We start from the raw sequence: 23,153 nt of genomic DNA, 5'->3' as shown, positions 1-23,153 counted from the left end.
GCAATTACCGGTGCACCCTTCTCTCCAGCAGGTCCTGGGGGTCCCTGAGGACCAGTACGTCCAGACAAGCCAATAGGGCCAGCAGGTCCTGCTGCTCCTCTCTCACCAGGAGAGCCCTATAACCATCACGGAAAAACAATTGAACATATCTGACACTGAGATACGCCATAGACATATACACACCATACACAAGTCTGATTTATTGAAGCATATACTACATCAGGGGTTTTCAAAGTGCAGGGGGAGAGCATGTGAGTTTTTCTATATAGTTTATCTGTATGTCAATATATCTGTGCAGCACAGGACTAAACAATACACAATTGTGCCTTTCACAATACACATTAGAGCAGCAAAGAAACATGAATGAATAAGAAGAAAGAGTGGGACATGCTTGATGAGGAGTTTTTTGATGAAAAGCAAATAAACCGCAAAAGAACTGAATTCGGTACTGACAGGCAGTTTAAATTTAGTTTATTTTTGCTGCTTATTGCGCTTAAACTGTCAAATACACACGTATGTGTCAAAATGCCTGTCTTGGTGAGTATTCACGTAAACACAGTCAGTTATGTCTAAAGTGAAAGTGAACAGTTGGGTGAAATTATCATTATATTGGATCCATGCATAAGGTCTTAAAGTTACTGCATAAACAACCCATGAAAACATAGAAAGCTAGATACACCTCTCTGTAAAAGTATGAGGACACTAGAACACAACAGTACGGAACGTCTTTCTGATATTTTTCAACACTGTCAGAACTACTCCAGACTAGCCGAATATGAAGGACTCAAAACAACTTCGAGGAACTAGATGTTTAATAGATGTCTAAACTGAAGTTAGTGTGTTGCTATGCGGTTGCTAAGGTGTCTTCTGAGTGTTTTAAGATGTTACTCTGCAAATTTTAGGCTGTTGCAATGAACCTGCTAAGGAGTTCTCAGTGTTTCTTTTACATGTTGCAATGTGGATGTTAGACTGTTGCTGTGCAGTTGCTAAGGTGTTCTGAGTGTTTGTTCTGACTGTTGCTGCTTTGCAGCTTCTAATGATTCCTCTGTTTTTAACATGTTGCTATATGGATGTTTGGATGTTGCTATGCAGTTACTAAGGTGTTTTGAGTGTTTTTAATGTTCTTGTGCTGATGTTAGGGTGTTACTATGCAGTTACTAATTTGTAATGCTATGCTGATGTTAAGGCATTGCTATACAGTTACTAAGTTATTCTGAGTGTTTAACATTGCTATGCTGATGTTAGGGTGTTGCTAAGCAGTTACTAAGTTATTCTGAGTGTTTAACATTGCTATGCTGATGTTAGGGTGTTGCTAAGCAGTTACTAAGTTATTCTGAGTGTTTAACATTGCTATGCTGATGTTAGGGTGTTGCCAAGCAGTTACTACGGTGTTCTGAGAGTTTTTAACATTGCTATGTTGGTGTTAGGATGTTACTGTGCAGTTACTAATGTGTAATGTTGTTATGCTGATGTTAGGGTGTTGCTATGCAGTTACTAATGTGTAATGTTGTTATGCTGATATTAGGGTCTTGCTATGTGGTTGCTAAGGCATTCTGAGTGTTTTTAACATTGGTATGCTGATGTTAGGGTGTTGCTATGCAGTTACTAATGTGCAATGGTGTTATGCTGATGTTAGGGTGTTGCTATGCAGTTGCTAAGGCATTCTGAGTGTTCAACATTGCTATGCTGATGTTAGGGTGTTGCTATGCAGTTGCTAATGTGCAATGTTGTTATGCTGATGTTAGGGTGTTGCTATGAAGTTGCTAAGGCATTCTGAGTGTTCAACCTTGCTATGCTGATGTTAGGGTCTTGCTATGCAGTTGCTAAGGCATTCTGAGTGTTCAACATTGCTATGCTGATGTTAGGGTGTTGCTATGCAGTTGCTAATGTGCAATGTTGTTATGCTGATGTTAGGGTGTTGCTATGCAGTTACTAAGGTGTTCTGAGTGTTTGAACATTGCTATGCTGATGTTAGGGTGTTGCTCTGCAGTTACTAAGGTGTTCTGAGTGTTTTGAACATTGCTATGCTGATGTTAGGGTGTTGCTATGCAGTTACTAATGTGCAATGGTGTTATGCTGATGTTAGGGTGTTGCTATGCAGTTGCTGATGTGCAATGGTGTTATGCTGATGTTAGGGTGTTGCTATGCAGTTGCTAAGGCATTCTGAGTGTTTTGAACATTGCTATGCTGATGTTAGGGTGTTGCTATGCAGTTACTAAAGTGCAATGGTGTTATGCTGATGTTAGGGTGTTGCTATGCAGTTGCTGATGTACAATGTTGTTATGCTGATGTTAGGGTGTTGCTGTGCAGTTGCTAAGGCATTCTGAGTGTTCAACATTGCTATGCTGATGTTAGGGTGTTGCTATGCAGTTACTAATGTGAACTTCTGAGTGGGCTATTGCTATGCAGTTGTTCTCAGTGTTTTTAACATGTTACCATGCAGATGTTAGGCCATTATATCTGTGTAGTATGGTGTTCTGAGTGTTCTTAATGAAAGTCTATGGGATTTACCATTTAATATATTAACTCCCACACCTTTCCCCAATGAACCGATAAATTTGTGGTATCATATCATGTTCGTGGTACAAACCATGTAGGACAATTTATGCACCAAAGTGCACCAGTGATCTTTGCTTTTGCAAGCACTGCAAAATAAATCATTGCACATGGTCAGAACAAGGGTCTTCAGCAAACGTGAATTTATTTCACTGAAACGGCCTAAAAAACCCAGAGGATACGTGTGTGGTCCTGTGCAAAGCTTTGCGGCTAACGAGTGCAATAAGCTACAGTGTGGTGCAGACAGAATCAAACGATCAGAACAACACAGAGACAGCTCTGAGGGGAGCTGTTCAAGGACCGTAAAACTTTCTGTTGAGCGCCAAATCTACTCTTACTATTGGGCGAACATGCCCTTAGACTCTTTATCTCTCTTTCTAAATGTAGTTTAATTTGTAGACCCCTGCATCTTCATACAAATGCAAATGTATCCTTTATCAGACTGACACAGTTGAATTTAAAACTTCTCAATGACTTTTCATCCATCCATTCTAATCTTGCAGTGCACTGTCAAGGCCTGAAAAAGAGCAATTACAGGGTGACAATACTTATCTATTTTTTCCTTAAGAGAAATTAACCGGTGAAGAATAGAATGTGATTTTAATTCAAGAAGCTTGAGGACATTCAACATCATGCCTGTCACATAAAATCTAATGAAACAGCTATGGTATAAAATGTCAAGAGGAGGTAATTACAAATTGGTGCTGTGAATTTATCTCAAGATACTGTGGTGGTCACCATCACACCCTCTAGTGTTAACTAATGCCACTGCATGTTCTTTTAAGAGGCAGTGCAGGAGACATCGATCCAACTGTGTCCGATTCGGTATCTCTCATTTAGAGAGAGTATGAATCAGCTGTGCATTCTTCTTTGTTTGTGCGTGTATTCGGTAGCGAAGAACACTTTTTAAATCCTTAATGGTGTTTTTGAGCCTTAGATCTTTCTGACCACTCCCTCAACCCTCTCAGACTCCTAAATATTGAATGCCGCTTTTGGGAGAATGAGCTTTTCGCGTTGAATGATGGGAAACCATGGAAACAGAGTACTTACAACAGGGCCAGGGGGGCCCTGAGGGCCCTCAGCTCCTTTCAAACCAGGTGGACCCTGCAGAGGGCAAAAGAGAAAGATGGGTGAGTAAATAGGCCTAACAAACAGGTTCATATCAAAGTGTCAGCATTGGCTATTTTCTCTTGAGCATTATCCAACATATCATCTATTCATGCTCAAAGCCAGATATAAACATGTACTGTATGTTTTAGTGCACCATGTCTGAGCAAACAAAGCGACCTCCAGCTCATGAGATAACACATCTAACACACAATATGACTGACTCAAAAAAGAACTCATAATGGAGATTTCAAATTGAGAAGGTTGTTCTTTTTTTTTTTTTTTTTTTGTGGTTGTCGTGACCAATCACAGTGCACGGAAATCTTTGTGAGTTTGCCTTCATTTTTGACATTACACCTAGTTTTAATGCTTTCATGCTAATCTATAAAAGTATGAAAGAGATTTGAGAATTATGGCTTAAGTTTCGGATTGTTATAACACAAAGCTATCATACTGTATGGTTTCAGAAACCTTAGTGCACAAGTCATATTGAGTTTTGTCCTTTTTGCAGCTTGGTACCTGTATGCTTTTGTCTAGAAATTTCGATGGTCCACTTTAACTATAAGTAACTTTGAACTACATGTCAACTAACTCTCATTAGACTATTAGTAGACTCTCTGCTTAATCTGCTAGCACTTTATTTTGATGGTCCCCCAACTGACATTCAACTGACTATAAGTATCTTTGCAACTACATGTCAACTTATTAATAACCCAAACCCTAACCTAACAGTCTACTAATACTCTAATGAGAGTTACTGTAGTTGACATGCAGTTGCAAAGTTACTTATAGTTAGTAAAATATCTAAAGTGGACCATCAAAATAAAGTGTAATTGCATAAACATTTTGAAAATTTCTCCTTATATATTAAATAAAACAAAAAGTCATACAAGATTAAAACGGCACAAAGGTTTTTAAGATAAACTTTCTATCTATCGTTTTTAGATTAATTATTACTTTCAGCACAGGATCAAAATTATTCTATTTCTGTGATTTTTTACAAGTTAACAAGAAAGTGAGAAGCATACACATACCCGTGCCATGACAGACCTTTGAGTTCTACTGCTTCTAAACTATTTTTTGTACTTGCACAAACTACAGCACAAACTGACAGTGGATTTGGTTTCTTCTGACTGTGGGTTTCATTAATCTCTGTTTGAAAGAGAAATCCACAGAACTCGACTGCCTGCTGGTTCTGCCTCCACACGACTGATATTTACTGGGCTTTTTCTCTCACAGGACAGTTGTCAAAATCAAAATCACAGTAAAAATCAAAGAGCTGACAAGAGCTCTCGTGTATGTGTGTGTTGGGAAATTTGTGACTCTATGCACACGTAAATGAACCTTTGGTTCCATAAGCTACACTTATATACTAATATAAAATTAATTTAAAATACCCGGTAGATGTGTATGTTTCATGAATGTCCTTGTAGGTGCATCTCTGTGTGTGTGTGTGTGTCAGAGTTCATGGAGGTGCCGTCATGTTTTGTGTGCTTATGTGTGTGAGGGCTTGAGATTGCCTCTCTAAAGGGCAGACACACACGGTGGTCTCAGTAATGACTGCTGCTGTCCTAAGAGAGAAAAAAATCACCCCAGTAGAAAATAATCAGGCAGCGCATGGAGAGCCAGCCTCTGCCACTGACCTTGAGATCAGACATCAACAATGAACAAACAACCTCGTCTCCAAAAATCTAATTGGCAACATTTCCAATTAAATCATTCTCTGGGCAGATAATACATATAAAAGACAACAACCCAGCTGCTTCAAAAGGTGGTAAAGGGATAAATGTGAGCCGCAGCCAAATTAGCATAATGTACCTCTGCATTAAACAATGCAAAGTTAGCTTTTTTAGAGGTTATACGCCCTATTAAAGTATTGGTGGAGTGTATTGAAGTCCAATTCTGTGGCTGTAATGAGCCAAGGCTGCTGTCTAACTCTCTGTCTACCTCTAAGATTAGGAGGATTTATTGCAGTGATTTATTCGCGATGGGAGCACGATCTTACCGTCGCTCCGGGAAGACCTCTTTCTCCGGGGAACCCTCTCAGTCCTGGAGGACCGTCTTTTCCTGGACTGCCCTGAGGACCTGGATCTCCCTGCAGACAGACAGTTGGCAATTTAATTTTTTATTGAACTTCAAATATAATGAACAGAAAATTTATACCAAATGAATTTTCAGCCGATGCTAATGAGCTTTGAACTGATGAAATGGTTCTGAATTATTACTAGCTTCAAATCCACCGTACCTAGAGATGGCAGGTCGATTCAATTAATATTTCTGACTTCACAGCATGATTAAAACTGAAGTGTGTAAATTTTATATAATGAAACACAGGAATGTTGAAACAAAGTTTTTATACCACATTGTTTGGAGGAAAAAGGCTGGAATAGGAAAGAGTATTTAAACTTCAGAAAACACATTTGAACTTTAAAATATAATGAAGAGAACATTTAAACACATATATGTTGATATGTCCAACTTATGCTAATAAAATTTCAACTGAAAGATAAAATTTCGTACACTACGACAGTAGCAAGTCTCGTTTGCTCGCTAGGCTGCACCTATTTGGTTTAAAAATACAGTAAAAAACAGTAATATTGTGAAATATTAATACAATTTAACAATTTTTAAAAAATTGTTTTTATATATTTTAAAATGTAATTTATTTGTGTAATGACGAAGTTGAATTTTCAGCATCATTACTCCAGTCTTCAGTGTCACATGATCCTTCAGAAATCATTCTAATATGAGAATTTGGTGCTCAAGAAACATTTCTTATTATTATCAATTTTGAAAACAGTTTAGCTGCTATATATATATATTTTTATTTTTGTAACATTTTTGATTCTTTGGATTATTTAAAAAGTTAAAAAGAACAGCATTTATTTGAAACAGAAATCCCTTGTAACATAAATGTCTTCACTGTCACTTTGATTAATTTAGGTAACACTTTATTTTAAGGTGACGTACTATAGTTACACTGTAGTTACACTTTACTGCATGCACTTACTATAGTAACAGTAAATTATGCATAATTACAAGTAACTAACCCCTAAACCAAAGTCATCTTAAAATAAAGTGTAACCAAATGTGTCATTGCTGAATAAAAGTATTACTGACCCTAAACTATTGTACAGTAGTGGTTGCTCCAAATAAACTTCTGCTCAGAAAGCCTTAGCGCTGGTAGGTCGACAAAATTAATATTTCAGCACAATTAATGCAAGCCTGCCTAAAAAAGTATTAACAATACTAAATGTGACTTGAGGGGCCAGCAAGTGCAGTAAACTGCAATCAGACTTGCCTGCCTGTGGGGCTCAAGAGTGAATTTGAGATTTAAAATTGCTAGAAAGCTTAACACAGTTTTAGCCCTTTGAAAGACGACCTCCACTTGACCTCAGTGTCTCTGCATTTTTATTGGACCACTGAAAGTGTCATATGTCTAATAAGAAGAGGAAATAAAAGAGGAAAATCAGGAAAATGACCGCAGAAAGACCGTGAGTCTGACCGCTCAGACTGCAGCAGCGTACTCTGCCTCCAGGGTGTTCACTCACGTCTGACAGTCTGTCTAAAGTGGGCCGATCAAGCTGATTAAAGTGTCTCCGTTCAGGAGTGACAGAAATTGAAACCGAGACAAGAAGGTTGGACACTCAGAGAAATTCAGTTCAGCGTTTAAAAGCCATGTCTACTAACAATTTAGACTCTATTTAGAAAGGGAATTCAACAATTCTCCACAGTACTGACGTTAGAGTGCTGGAAAACTTGGATGCACTTGGACAGATCGAGTTTTTGGTCAACAAATTGATGTTTACTGGCTCTTTTTTGTCAAAGAAATAATCAATGTGGGTCATAATCAATCATTTTTAGTTCTGTTTGATCTTACTTGGCACTTTGCTTTTGTTATTACATTATGCTTTTCTTATTTTCCAATAAGAAGGGGTTGAATTTTAGCTGAGCTATTGATATTCCAAAACAATCAATTATTTTCTGATTGTCTTTGCCATCCATATATTCTGTATGCCAGTTTGGCTAAAAGTCATGTAAACATGAAAGTCATTCACCTTTGCACCTTCTTTTCCACCAGCACCTGGGAGACCTTGCTCTCCGGGGGGACCAGGGGGTCCAGGATGTCCTCTCTCACCAATAGGGCCGGTTTCTCCTGTTGGACCCTTTCAGGCCATTACAGACATATTTGCGTCATATTGAAAGGCAAGGTCTTTCAGCTTATCTCAAATGAAAAATACAGTAATAAATACTGTGAAAACATGAACACCTACCTGTGGTCCCACAACGCCTCCAGGTCCCGGCGGGCCAGTTTTGCCTTGGAAACCCTAGGGGGAAAATAATCAATAAAATCAATCAATCAATCAATCAATCAATCAACCAACCAACCAATCAATCAGTTAGTCAGTCTGTCTATCTATGGACCATCTAGTACAACTATAATTTATAGACAAAAAAATCCTGGGCAAAAAATGTAGCTGCAGTACTTCACACTAAGTTTAGTGTGAAGTACTGCAGTTTATTGCTCTTAAATGTGACAAACAAACATCTCCCACTGGGGCACATCATTATTAATAAAGCCTCTGTCTGGATCAGACAGGACCTCCATAACTCCTTCAGGTTTACACATAACTCAGAGAAAGAGGGCTCATTCAGTTCCTGGTTGGTTGTTTCAACATGCTTAGTCTTTCTTCCCAGATTCTCGAGGACCTGATAAGTGATGTCTGCTAAAGGTTGTTGTTTAGATACAGCTATTCGGGCAGCACATCTATAAATGTGAGTGACTGGAAACACTTACAGTTTCTCCCCGCTGACCAGGGTGACCGGGCAGCCCATCCTTTCCAGGTGGTCCCTAAAACACAAAAAGTGATGGTATATATTGTAAATGACACTTTTAAAATTCTTAGCATCTAAAACGGCATGGATAATACTGTAACACAAACAGGTACTTACAGGGGGGCCCTTTGGTCCTGGGAAACCAACGGGACCCTGGGGCCCTTGAGGTCCCTGGAACAGACAGGAAAATAAGTATACTTGGTGAAAAGTCTACTATTTTACTTGGTCTTACTTAAAAATGAATTAATAAAGCAGGACAGACTGTTACATGACAAAATCAGCATCTGAATATGTATCAGAATATATAACGAAGGTTAAAGAATATATAAAGAAGGCCTTTGAAATTTGGAGGCTCGATTCAAAGAAACAGTCAGAGGCCCCCTTTCTCCAGAGGAAAAAAAGACAGACAAAAACATTGTATGCAATGCGACTACAATTACTTTACCGCTGTTATATTTTTCCCATATTTCGCTTCTAATAGTCTATTTATAAACACATTCTATCTCTTTAAACAGAATTATTGTTACAATACCGACCGAAAACAAAAAAAGCAATCTTCGTCCTTCAGCTAAAATGAAATGATACTAAAAGTAGGTGGTGACAAATCATTGTCTTAAAGAGTTAGTCACTGAATCATTCAGTCAAATGATGAAACTGAAACTGTGTTGCTCTGAGACACGCAACAGCTCTACTGTTCGGAAACTATTTTCATTGGCAAAATAGAGGAAAAACAGACAATATTGTGTCTAAAATGTAAGTCACCTAATAGCCTATTAACATTGTTTATTGAATTGTTGTATAAAATCAACATCACATTTGCAAACGTGCTGATATTCGGGAAAACAGCATTTTTGCTTGTGTGATATTGCTTATCAATATTACGAGAACTTAGACTTTTTTTGCACCATACCTTGGTTTCTGGAAGCATTTTTATAAATTTGGTTGCATTTTTGCCCCAAGCCCCCGTTAATTTCTGACCCTGGTGTGTGTGCGCTGCGTGATGGCGGGGGTCTCCACTTGTACTCGAAAAAGAGTGCAAGTGGCCTTCTGTTTGCGAGGCTCGTTTCAAGTGAAACGGCAAAGGCTGCTACTAGTTATTAGAATCTGAAATGTGTGCTAGATGTGAATGTTTATCTGTCTTATAATCTCAGTTAAGATCGAAAAAAGGAAGCAACATTTATAAATACTCACAATGACAAAACATCAATAAAATATTACAAGCTGAAACTATGTTGAAAGTGCAATGTAGGTACAGTCTACAGGCTTTTGACATGCTTTAAAAAAATCCTTCAGATTCAGACGGACAAACGGAATAAATAAAGAGGAAAACACTGAAAAATAGAGGAAGAAACGAAAAACAGGATTTCATAGCAGAGATAAACAGCGCAACATCAGATTTCAAGTGATGTGAGCCTTGGACAACAGCCTTCCAGTGGTCTAATGCTCAAGAGCTCTTCATAAATCTATAATAGCTTCCAGACGAAAACACAGGTCTGGTGGTAAGTCCTCTTATCTGGAGTACACCCACATGCTGAGCTAATCCTCACTACGCTTCCTGCAAAAGCACCCTCTCGGAGCGCTTCAAGCCGTACACAATCTCACTGTAGATAGATAGATGGGATAAAAATATTTTCTGCTGCAATGCATTCTTGGTGGCACTTACTCTCTCTCCGGGTGGGCCAGGTGGACCGTCATTGCCCGCTGTGCCCTGTGGGATAATGAGAGAGAAAAGCATAAGGGCTGTGCAATGGAAGTGACTGACACAAACATAATCTAAAGGAAGTAGTACCTTTGGGCCTGGTTTTCCCGTTGGGCCTCTGGCACCGCGTGCGCCACGGGGACCCTAAAAATTCAGCATATTTAAGGCTTGGTTACATGCATAATTAAATTCAGCATAAATGCTTATTATTGTAATGCAAATTTAAGTGAAAATGGAAGGTGATTGGGGGAAGTGCTGCAGCTGTACATACCGTCGGACCTCTTTGCCCTCTTGGACCGGGTTTCCCTGCCACCCCCTTTGAAAAGAAAGAAAAATGAGTGTGGTAAAAATTGAGGGTGAATTCAATAGCTACACAAAGCAAATCCAATCGCTGCAGCTGTTGCCGTTCTTTTTGCCAAGATGAGATGGCAGTGTGTACGGGGGAAAACAAGCATTGGATACCTTCCCCGAGGATTTCTGGGAGCCACGGCAATATTTGTTTCAGATGAGGTGTAGTAAAAGCACACAAACATACACACATACTCTGGCATTTTGCTCCCTGCACATGATCTAAACACTTGAAAAAATAGCAGCTAACTTGACATTTTGTTATGAATAATCATTAATGCTTAGGGCACAGTTGCTTTTGCTGAAAGGTTTCCCATGAACAATACTGAACAAACCCAAGGTTTGTTTCCAAGTGAGAGCGATTCCCACTACATTAATAGGTGAGACTCTATCTCGAGGGAAATACTTGATTAGTTTTCCTGGGTAGTAGCCATCACCATTTACCCTTTTCATGCCATGTATAGGATTGTGGAGCATGATGTACAGTATGCAGAGTCAGTGTTTTTTTGTTTTTTTTCTGAATAAGCAATTTCAGTCAGTATGTGTTAAAATTTTTTTCATAGTTTCCATTTATTGGGAGAAATTACTGAATTTCTGGAATTACTTAAGTATTATCAAGCAATGGCACTGTATTGGTACATCACTCTTATTAGTGCTTCAGGCTTAATGTATCTTTACTATACTGCTTAATCAATATACAGTAAACACTTATTCATTGCTTTGATAAAGAAAATGCAACTAAAATGTAAATGTAAGTGGAATTTTACACAGTAAACCGCAGGCTCTTTTTAGCACAACAGTGCTACTGACGTAGCTTAATGCTAACACGTGAAAAAATGCTGCTAACTCTTTAAATAAGGTAATTTCAGTGTTGAAAGTGATAGTTAATAAAACAAAACAAAATAAAATGTCATTTAAAAACATAATTTGCATAGGGGATAAGCTAAGCTAGTAGGCTAATCGGCCTGCAGTATGCTAAGCCGGTACACTGAGTGGTAGCTTGAAAAAAGGAAAGCTAACTAAAAAAAAAAAAAACAATGTTTAATTTCATCTACAGCTTTGGTTATATATTATTATAAGCAAAATATAATTTAAAAGACATTAATGGCCATATAATATAGTTTAGACAGCATACCAGTACATCATGTGATTTTGTAAGATTTCTAATATCGATTTTACTGCTTACCATGTAAAACGGCCTTAAAGGTAAATTTAGGCCAAGTGTGAAGGTAAATGCAAAGGTAAAGGTAAACATGAACAGAAAAAGTAAGTATACATGTAAAAGTAAATGTAAAGGGAGAAAAAGAAATGACCTTTGACTTCATATATTCATTCACTTTTGCACACTTTCTGAAAGTGAATAGATGCATAAGCATCTTTTGTTGTCACGTATTGATTCGTGTCCATGTTTTGTACAAAGTCATCATACAAATCCTTTCATAAAAGGAATCAATCAGCCTTATTCATATGTTTGTTATAATGCAGTGTGCACTTCACACAAAGCAAGTTGGAAGAATCCATCTCACCCTGCCTCCTTTCTCTCCATTGGCTCCTGGGAATCCGGGGAAACCGGTCGAACCCTGCAAATCAAAGAAAAAGACTTAAGGGAGGAAGGGAAGGCAGCAGGACCTGCATATTAATGAGGGATGAACTCCAAGAGTCCCGACTCTCCTACTGATTCCGACAGTTAAATGCCATTACAATCTGTTAGCATTAGCATCTTTGGTTTCGCTACTTCCACTGTAGAGTTTTAAATAGCTGTGAGACTGCTTTGTCCCCACTGTTGGCAAGCTTTTTTCTCAGAATAATAATTCAGCGAGTAGTAGACTTGAATGCGTATGATATATCCCAAGATAAACAAGGCTGATCTCAATTATCAGTTTCCTTGTTTTGTTTGCACAAGACTAAGCGCAGGAGAGCTTCGGGAAGGGATCACTTGTCAGAGCGGAAATACAACAGGGTCCACCAAAGATGGAGGACGATATAATGAACCAAAACAACAGACGCTGGACAAAAACAAATGGCCATTCAGTCAGATAAACAACCAGAGTTAAGATTAAGAGTCACTACTGATGAGTCTTAATCGCTCTCATTCTCACTTCCTGTCTGTTTCTTTCTTTCATTCTCAATGCAGTAAATTAAAAACAGCTTACCCACGTTCCTCAGTCCTGGCAGCGGTATAAGCATTCAAGAAAGAAAATCAATACACTGTTTTACACATTCATTTTAAGGCCAGGCTTCAGTGTCATGCCCTGCAGAAATCAGGTTTGATTTACCACAGAAGATATTATGAAACTGTAAAGGTGAGACACTGACGAATAAGCAATGACACTCTATAAAAAATGCCACAACTCAGAAGCCAGTAACCACTCAGACAGTGATGGGCTGGTCTTCAAAAGTGCACTTCATGATAATTTGAGAGTTGGCAGGCTGTTTGAATCCATTCCAAAGATGATGGCATGTCAAAGTGCTTGTAATCACATCACTTGTCTGTCGTTTGTTAATGCTGCTAAATAGAAGCGGATTTACGAGACTGTAAATCTACTACTGTAGTCAGCACCTCTGCTAGGAATGGGCTTTACTCCATATTATTCCAGTCAATTCAGAGGTGAAATATGTCATTTGTTCTCCACTATTGGCACCAAAAGAAACTGCAAAAATAGTGAATGAGGTTTCCAAAACACTGCCATTAGTCAGAGAGAAACAAAACCCCACGCCACTGGTTGAGCCTGTCGAGTCACAGTCTCAGTTTGTTCACCCATAAATGAAGATTCTGTCATCATTTACTCAACCTCATGTTGTCCCAAACCCGTAAGACTTTCATTCATCTTCAAAACACAATTCTGCAAGAACCAATGAAGTTTCTTCTTGTGCGTAAAGCAAGTACGGTTGAGCTTGTTTATGTTTGCTGATGAATGTTTATATGTGAATAAAAGCCTAAATTCAATCTGTTCTTGAGAAAATTTGGACTAAACTGCTTGATTCATATGGATTAGTTTTACGTCCTCTTTATGAACTTTTTGAAGTGACAAAATGGTTGTTGCGTGGACTGTCATTGGAGGGACAGAAATCTCTTCATATCTTCATTTGTGTTTTGAAGATAAGCGAAAGTCTTCAGGGTTTAGAACAACATGAGGGTGAGTAATTAAAGGATTAATTCACTTCAGAATTAAAATTTCCTGATAGTTCACTCACCCCCATGTCATCCAAGTTCTCTTTCTTTCTTCAATCGAAAAGAAATTAAGGTTTTTGAGGAAAACATATAGTGGACTTCAACGGCTAGCAACAGGTTGAAGGTCCAAATTGCAGTTTCAATGCAGCTTCAAAGGGCTCTACACGATCCCAGCCGAGGAATAAGGGTCTTTTCTAGTGAAACGATCGGCCATTTTCTAAAAAAATAAAAAATTATATACTTTTTAACCACAAATGCTCATCTTGCACTAGCTCTGCGATGCGCCACGCATTACGTAATCGAGTTGGAAAGGTCATGCGGGACGTAGGCGGAGATAACGAGTAAGTGTTTACAAAACGAACGTGCAAAGACTAAGTCAAACAGCCTTTACACGCGTCCAACGTGATTACGTAATGCGTGGTGCATCGCAGAGCTAGTGCAAGACAAGCATTTGTGATTTAAAAGTATATCATTTTTTATTTTTTTTTAGAAAATGACTGATTGTTTCGCTAGATAAGACCCTTATTCCTCGTCTGGGATTGTGTAGAGTCCTTTGAAGCTGCACTGAAACTGCAATTTGGACCTTCATCCCATTGGTAGCCGTTGAAGTCCACTATATGGAGAAAAATCCTGGAATGTTTTCATCAAAAACCTTTATTTCTTTTCGACTGAAGAAAGAAAGACATACACAGCTTAGATGACATGGGGGTGAGTAAATTATCAGGAAATTTTAATTCTGAAGTAAACTAATCCTTCTTTCATTTTTGGGTGAACTAACCCTTTAAGTTAAACTTCATTAAATTAAACATATTATGAAAGTACATGATTTCAGATGCAGCAACAGTGTGTGCAAAAATCTTCTTTTAAAAATGTAATATTCTCAAAAAACAAGTCATTATCTTATGCAGTTTTGCTACTTGCTACTGGATGTTTAGATATTTTTGAAAAAAAAAAAAAAAAAAAAAACTGCTTATAAATTATAAATGACCAGGCAGAGAAATTCACAATATTGTGAATTGAAAAGGCAAAGTCTTTCCAATTCCAACTAGCTGCCTGTAATGACGTCAAAGTTATAGAAGGTTTCCAGACCTCCAAGACCACTTAAGGTCTAATTTGGGGCTGGCTTGAGCCAGATTGGGTACTGCTGTTACAGCTGATGCTGTTGTTGATGAAAGGCGCTGAGGTCTGACACATGCATCTGTGCTCAGAGTTCTCCTCACTGCCTGCGTGACCAGCATCCCCAACAGCACAGGGAACAATCCTGGCATGAGCTCCTCATTTTAAAAGAGCCTTAGTCGGTGCAGCATGCATAATGCATTCTCAGGAGGGCATTAGTTCATGCTAATGAGCCAAGCTGTTGTTTAGCTCATAAGTGAAACAATCGTGATGCAGGTACAGGTGTCATGTTCAATTTAAGTACATACCTTTGGCCCTTGACGTCCTGGATAGCCAGGCAATCCCGGAACACCAAGTTTGCCCTGGAGGAAAACAAGCCAAAGATCATTAGTGCAAAAACAGCTTTGGACAAACAAAAATCTCATTTAATATTAATATTCAAAACACAAACACCGCATCACTTCCTGATTCCCCACGCCTCGCTAATCAACTAATAACGGTAAACCGAAATCAACAAGCAGCGTACCTTTTCTCCAGCTGGTCCCAGGGGTCCAGGTTCGCCGTTGGGGCCCGCACGACCCTTCGGACCCTCCGGTCCATCCTCACCTCTGGGTCCAGCCAATCCAAGTTCACCCTGAACATACACAGAAAACCACCCAATCAGTGCAGCCCTTTATAGGATAAAATTAGCATGGGCTAGAAGCCAGAAAGGCTGGATGCTGTTTATTTACCCTGTCGCCTTTGAGACCCATGTCTCCCTTGAAACCCGGGAAACCATCCTCACCCTGAAAAGTTGGATGAGAAGAAAATACATTATGGAAAACATATAGTGATGAAGCTATAGCTTCTGCATATAAATACATCAATTAATTTTTTGGAGTTGTACTAGACCTCCATCTGCTGACAATAACACAGTACTACAACACTATCAATGACTTTTATCCAGTCTGGAAGGTACAATATTGTCTATATGGAGCTATATATATATTAGCTGAAATACACTTAAATAAGAGTGTGTTAATGGCTAAATGTGAGCTAACCGCTAAAAGTATGCTAATTGTTATGATTTATGATTTTGTCACTAAGCATCAGTCTGAATCGTTCACATTCAAGTGCATGATGCAACTTTGTGACCACATGACTGCATTGTCAACTCAACTAATGCTTTATTTATGTGGACATGGCTAGACACTCAGTTTTTTTATGATGGCACTACAGTATCAATCCCACCGTCAACTGAGTATCATTCTCAAACTTTTGAGACTGCAATCTGATTAGCATTCATTTAAAAATGTGTTGATGGTTTTTAAAAAGGGGAAAGAAGAGGTTTGTGTGGATCTGGACGTACTTAATGGTGATGAAGTGATTTTGTGTCTTGAATAAGTGTTATGACACTCTCTTTGCATGATTAAACAGCACTTATGATGTGATGTTTAAGTGGATAGAATGTGTAGTGGCTATTGGACTCTTTTTATGCAGATTTACTGACCAGTATGTGTCATTGCATTGATTCTACAAGTTATAACATCTAGCTGAGGGTACACCATCACAGCGCAGACAATTTCTCCCTATCTTCGTTCAGAAAATTTATGCGTACCTTCTCTCCTTTGCCTCCCTTCAGACCACGAACGCCATCAGCACCCTGTAAGACGGAGAGCATGTGATCAAGCAAAGCTCACAAACTCATCGCACACCAATAAATCTCTATCAAACACAAAAAATGCTTTACCTTCACACCGCGAGGGCCAGGATAGCCGATGGGGCCCTGGGGACCAGGCTGGCCCTGAAAGTGACAACATTGAAAAATTATGAAATGTGTGTGGCGAGGAACGAAAATCTGTGGCTGAAGTAATCTTGCAAGAAGTTTATAGCACTGATCAAAAACTTTCAAACACGGATTTCTTAATCTGAAATTGTATAATGTATATGTATTGTATAATGTAAAATGTATAATGTAATAAAAGTATAATGGCAGTTAACAAAAACCATACTCAAGGAAAAAAATATTTGTTCACTTTTTTTTTTGTTGCAGTTTTACTGCAAAAAATGAGAATGAAATATGACAAAACTAGCATGTTTGTGGCAATTAATATATGTAATTTAGTGTGTATATATACAGTGCACAGCATAAATGAGTACACCCCCTCTGAACAAATACAAAAGATGTATTTTCTTTATGATCACTAATACAATTCATGGAAAGATGGCAAAACTAAAATGTATTAAACTTATACATAATAAAAACTGAGAAATATATGTCATTAATAACCATAAAATAAGTAAATTAGCCAATTTTGTTTTTAACTAAGGATTGCAGAAACGAGTACACCCTAGATTTAATTCAACAAATGTATAATATTTTAGCACTTAGTATGCCCTCCACAGTTTTGAATATACTGCTCTGACCCTTCTTGGCACGGAGTGTACAAGTTCATGACAAATTGTCACATCTGTCCTGTTTAACTCCTGGATGATGAGCTCCTTAAATGCCCTGATCTTTAATGGGGAGTGTTGCTCAACTCGTCTCTACAGAATCCCCCACAGGTGCTCAAGAGTGTTAAGATTGAGTGCAATACATGTCCACAAGGTTTTTCACCTTGGGAGAATGCATATCCTCATTGTCATGTTGAAAAAATCTTCTGTTTCAAGTTTGTGTATTAAATTACACAGTGGTGTGGGACTTCATGACAGCATTGATAAAGCACAACTCCCTCACACCTTCAGCACTTATACATCCCTATATAAGAGCTTTACTACCACTGAACTTTACTGTGGGAACCAGGCACTTCTCACTGTACTCCTCCTCTAGCAACACCATAACATTTTGGATGCTGTTAGATCCAAAATTATTGATTTGGTCTCATGAGACCAGAGAATTGATTCCCAGAATCTATATTTTGTAAATATGGGCTTTGGAAATGGCTAACAGATTTTATTGTGCTTTGGCTACAGTAGGTAATTCCAGTGAGAACAACAACCATGCATGTTATTTCTGCAGGCTGCATCTTACTATGTAAGATAAACAGTCACTCTTTTCATAGCTTTTGCTGGCTCTGAGACACTCGCTTGGTATTTCTCCTGCTCTTTGTCTAGCAAAAAAATCCCTCATCACTAAATGAAAGCTTAAAATGAAGGCCTAATTATTTCAGGGGCCTTGTCACAAGTCCATTGTTTTTGAATCTCTATGTTACTTTTGCTATATTTTCACACTTAAAACAATGATTTGGTAATCCTCTTGTACCACTATCCTCTTTTGTGCTAAGAAATAAGTCTCCTGACAGTTCTCTCCCAAGTGTTTCCATTTTTGTCAGCATTAAGTCTGAGAATGATTCAGTGAGCTATATAACACTTTTAATTGTCAAGAAATTACTTATCTTTAAATGTTTTGGTTCAACATACTTACCTGTTGATCAAACATTGCCTTAAACTTACACCAGAAAATTTTTATTTCATTTTATTTATTAACTTTTAGGAAGGTGTACTCATTTTTGCTACACAACATTTTATCACCTTAATAAGAAAATCTTATTTTCCTGAATAATTTTGACATGCTTCTTTGGTAATTGATTAAGCAGACTTGCTGGAACATTATATCTCTAAAGAACCCTAACATGTCTTCTAAGTAATTGAGTAATTGCGACTTTCAGAAGTTTCAGAGGGGGTGTACTCATTTATGCTATGCACTGTATATATAAAGATATAATGTAACATATTTTATATATTTATTTTAATATATATATATATATATATAGCCATCACTGATCATTAAAAAAAGAAAAAAACATCTGATTGATCAAAACATATTCAGTGTAAATACTCCCTAAAATTGTGTTTGCTTACCAAAGCTCCTTTCTCTCCAGGTGGACCCTCTTTACCAGGATGGCCCTGTAGAATAAAGACAGATATTTAGTATAAAGTGACAGATGAAAGACATAACCGACTGTTTAGTGTCTGACAATAGCTATAGTTCTCGAGGTTTGCTATAAAGGTCTAAAGATTGAGTTTTGGGTCACAAAACACATTTTCTCTGCTATGATGCTAGTAACGCATTACAAAATACACAAGTTATGCAATCAGATTACTTTTTTAAGTAACAAGTAAAGTAATGCATTACTTTTAAATTTACAACAAAATATCTGAATTACTACTAAGTACTGAGTACTTTCTTTTCCCATTTATTGACTGACATCTCTCCTGTCGCCATGTTGAGAGAAATCAGGAGCAAGTGCAGAGGCGTTGTGTGCGCATGATGGTTATTGTAGTTCTAGACTAAATGAGAGCATGCATTTACTCGTGTCACTTGCACAAAACAGATTCAGTATTCCTCAAAATGAAGTGAGAGTGTTGAACTTTCTTCTCCTGTGTCCTATTCTTCTTTAATCCAGAATGGCAGCACAGCTGAAAGGTTTGTTTGAACTGCGCCCTCTACTGTACAGGCATGGATTTGCATTTCCTTCAGCCTGAGGCTTATTCATTTCACTTCTGGTGTGAAAGGGTCTTTACATTTGCCAAAACCGTAACTTTTTTTGGTGTGTTATTAAAAAACAAACAAGCAAGCCCAGCCCAGGTGAGAAAAAGTAATGCTAATGCAGTGTAACACATTACTTTACATAACAAGTAACTAAGTAACACAATTAGTTATTTTTTTAGAAAGTAACACAACATTGTAACACATTACTTTTAAAGTAACTATCCCCAATACTTCTATACTATCAATAATATAGAGCATGTTAGTATGCAAAATGTGTATGAAGATAAAAAATCAGTTGAGGTCTTTGTCTAATTTTTAAACAAGTCTAAATCATGATAACGATACTGTGAAATGTATTTTAATCATCACCTATCAGTAGTTTAGTAGACATGAATCACTTGATATATCAGTATCACTGATACTTACAGGAGGTCCATCTGCGCCAGGCAATCCAGGCAAACCAGACCTTCCCTGAGGACCCTGTATGAAGAGACAGAGAAAAACAACTTCGATTGGATTAAGAAGGATTTCTAAGACCACAGATGCCCTACAGGAAACAACATGCACTGAATCATGAACCAGCTGTCTTATGAAAAAGGAAGTATGCTTGAAAATAAATGCTACAGAAAAAAAATGCATGTTCCAATGATGTTTTGAGACTAAATCACATCAATCCTGAACGGAAGCTCAATTTGACATTTGCATTTATTCATTTATCCAAAGCAAAAGAGCAAGAAATACACATATAAGGGATAAGTAATAAAGAACCAACAGTATTATCTAAAGCTTTATATTACCATGATATGTTGGTAATCTTTCCTTTTGGTCTCATTCTGTTCTCCTGAGAATTATATGCATGAAACTACGAAAGACTTACTTTTTCTCCAGGCGGTCCGATGGGGCCCTGCGGACCTGGAAGACCCTGTGCAACAGAAAACAGACAGCAAACGTCAAGATTTGTTGCTATGGCAGCAGGGCGGGGGAAGATAGAGCAGTAGGTGTGTGGTAGAGAGGAGTCCTATCTGATGACTTACACCCAATAATGGACTTATTGTATTGTCTTGGTGTGTGTGTTGGCAGGGTCATTGGTGTTTGCACTGTGTGCTTGAAGTGTGTGTGCATACACACGTTATTACTACGTGTGTGTTTACAGTGTCTGATTCTGTGTATTTGTGAATGTAAGAGTGTGTGTGCTGACCAGGAGTTCACTCCAGGGAAATTTGAGCTCACTGGTCTGATTCGACCACTGCAGGTGGGGGCGTTATGAATGAGACGCTTTCAGCTGCCCACTTCCTCTGGGCCCAGCAGAGGCTTACAGAAATATTTCAGATAATTTCACCATGCCCGCTGAGATTTAGTGCGACAAAGCTGTTCAGAAGTAAGATTGAAAAATTATGGTGGGGATGAGAAATGAGAAAAAAGAAATGGGGTTCGACGAATTGGGCTGAATAATAATTCACAATTCAGCCCGTAATTGAGCAAAATCAAAGCTATAGTATACTGTAAAAAAAAATAATTTTTCGAAACTGTAAATAAAACATAAAGTAGATTACTAGAGTGCATTTTACAAAATATGATTTCAGTTTTTTTTCTTCAAAATTCAATGCGTTTCCGTTTCTTTTTCTACACCATTTTTTTTGATGTAGAGACAATGAAATATGAAACTTGCATGTTTGTGGCAATTAATGCAAAATTAATATATGTAATTTTGTGTATATATGTATATAAAGACTTAATGTAATAAATATTTTATATATTTTTTATATATTAAATATATTTATGTAACTATATATATATATATATATATATTTTTTTTTTTAGTTTTTTTATTATTATTATTATTGTTCCACTTGTTTACTTTAGTGTTTTAATGCAATATATTTTTATATTTATTTTATTATATTATTTATGTAACTCTCTCTCTTTCTCTCATATATATATATATATATAAACTTACCATTTCTTTGTAATTGTTTCTACTCCCTTTTTTTTTTTAATTCTAGAAACAATGAAATATGATGAAACTAGCATGTTTGTGGCAATTAATGCAAAATTAATATATGTAATATATATAATTCATATATAAAGACTTAATGTAAAATATATTTTATATATTTTTTATATATTAAATATATTTATATATTAGTTATTGTTCCACTTGTTTACTTTAGTGTTTTTTCCCCACTTTTAATTCAACACAACACACCATACTTTCTTTCCAAAATATTAAAAGGACTGCACATAATATACAATTTAGAAATTATCATTATTAAAAAACTAAGAAATCCCCATGACTTTTTCATGACCTTTAAGATTTTATTAATTTCGGTGACATTTCCAGGACATTGGGAACAAAATAAAAAAAGAACATTGCAATGTACATGGCATAGGATTGCTTGATCCAAACTCAACCAAACTGGATCTTGCATATGAGAAACAATTCTCAATACTCAAACCTTATATTAAAACCTGCAAGGTTGTGTGTCTGAAGTGTGTGTGTGTGTGTGTGTGTGTGTGTTTTGTACTCACCTGTGTTCCTGGGATTCCCTGCTGTCCAGGAGGGCCGGGCTCTCCCTGGGGTCCCTGTCCAACAGAAAAAGATGGAATGCATCAACTGCACCCTGAATATGTCAAATATCCAGCAATGTTCCATATATTTTTGTGTGGGTTGACATATGTGCTTTATTTGCTGATAAGAATATGATGCTAAAACGTTAATAAGGTGAACATGAGGCTGACAAAATTATGATTATTTTTAATAATTGTTAGGCAGGTGGCAGGCTATTATACCATGTAAGCTTCAGCACAGCTAACAACACTTTGCTAATGTTCCCATTAAGTAAACATTATTTCTCTGAATGTTCAAAGCTTCCAGTTTTTTAAACATGTCAAAAGTGTTGAGGAAACCATTTTTATCTTTTTGCAAATATTATGGGAACATTACTTTTGAATGTTCTCTAAACATTCTGAAACATTTGAAAAACATTAGATGACAGTCCAACAAAAACAGTTCAGAAAAAAAAAGAGAATCATTTCATGAATGATGTATAAAATACATTTTGAGAACATTATTAAAGACCAGATAACGTTCCATTAACGTTACTGGAAGAATGTTTGCTTATAACTTTGAGAGAACCTTTTCCAGAATGTTAAACGCTCCCTGTTAGCTGGGAGAATGCTAATACTACATTATGATTAAACTATCCTTATATTTGACAGTTCATTCACCTGAATGCTTAAAGTGTGTTTAGTTACTGTACAAGATTAGCTGCTATCAGAGTAGCTTCAGATAATATCAGTTCATTTCTGAGAAATAGCTCTTGAATATATCTGAGGGGCATTACTTAGCATTTATCCTTCAACAAACAGATGAGTCAGTTGTTTTCATTAGTCATAATTCGGTTCCAAAAAACAGAACGTTTCGGATTTGATACGCTAAATGTAGAGTTATTTTGTTACACAAGGTCTATTCATCCACCAGAAAAGTAAATGTGGCATTAAGAAGTGTTATTAAAACTTCACAGTAGTCTGTTTTTGGCCTATAGATACATCAAGGCCAAAACACGTTCAAACCCCACAGAGATTTACTCAACAAGTATTATCAGCACCTGCTACTCTGATTTTATCTACAAAACGCCAGGTTTACAAGATCCATATCTCTTACCATGTTTCCTTTGGGACCCTGTGGACCATCAACACCAGCGATGCCCTGCACAAATCAATTGTGAAAGATTAAAAGCGAGCAATCAGCATCAGATCCACAAGATTATAAATTTAAAAATCAATCACTTACAGGTTGTCCAGGAGGTCCAGGAGGGCCTCTAGGGCCGAGCAGACCTCGCGGCCCC

At 37.4% G+C, this 23,153-nt stretch overlaps 1 protein-coding gene across 2 annotated transcripts in view; it reads right to left on the bottom strand.

Moving 5' to 3' along the window:
- col11a1a (collagen, type XI, alpha 1a) overlaps nt 1-23,153 on the bottom strand; it is an 82,731-nt gene that overhangs the window by 23,613 nt on the left and 35,965 nt on the right. For both annotated transcript variants that reach the window (XM_051882520.1, XM_051882521.1), the window contains 22 exons: nt 23,099-23,152; nt 22,970-23,014; nt 21,835-21,888; nt 20,183-20,227; nt 19,732-19,785; nt 18,675-18,719; nt 16,564-16,617; nt 16,432-16,476; nt 15,566-15,619; nt 15,361-15,468; nt 15,143-15,196; nt 12,073-12,126; nt 10,470-10,514; nt 10,289-10,342; nt 10,163-10,207; nt 8,617-8,670; nt 8,462-8,515; nt 7,938-7,991; nt 7,722-7,829; nt 5,669-5,758; nt 3,607-3,660; nt 9-116 (listed from right to left, as the gene is read on the bottom strand). In XM_051882520.1, coding sequence (XP_051738480.1) covers nt 9-116; nt 3,607-3,660; nt 5,669-5,758; nt 7,722-7,829; nt 7,938-7,991; nt 8,462-8,515; nt 8,617-8,670; nt 10,163-10,207; nt 10,289-10,342; nt 10,470-10,514; nt 12,073-12,126; nt 15,143-15,196; nt 15,361-15,468; nt 15,566-15,619; nt 16,432-16,476; nt 16,564-16,617; nt 18,675-18,719; nt 19,732-19,785; nt 20,183-20,227; nt 21,835-21,888; nt 22,970-23,014; nt 23,099-23,152 — 1,332 coding nt within the window. The remainder of the gene's footprint in view (nt 1-8; nt 117-3,606; nt 3,661-5,668; nt 5,759-7,721; nt 7,830-7,937; nt 7,992-8,461; nt 8,516-8,616; nt 8,671-10,162; nt 10,208-10,288; nt 10,343-10,469; nt 10,515-12,072; nt 12,127-15,142; nt 15,197-15,360; nt 15,469-15,565; nt 15,620-16,431; nt 16,477-16,563; nt 16,618-18,674; nt 18,720-19,731; nt 19,786-20,182; nt 20,228-21,834; nt 21,889-22,969; nt 23,015-23,098; nt 23,153) is intronic.

This window comes from Ctenopharyngodon idella, chromosome 23 (genome assembly GCF_019924925.1).
Source record: "Ctenopharyngodon idella isolate HZGC_01 chromosome 23, HZGC01, whole genome shotgun sequence".
In the NCBI taxonomy this organism is placed as follows: domain Eukaryota; kingdom Metazoa; phylum Chordata; class Actinopteri; order Cypriniformes; family Xenocyprididae; genus Ctenopharyngodon; species Ctenopharyngodon idella.
The sequence above is the reverse complement of the archived record's forward strand: the minus strand, read 5'-3'. Positions and strand labels throughout refer to the sequence as shown.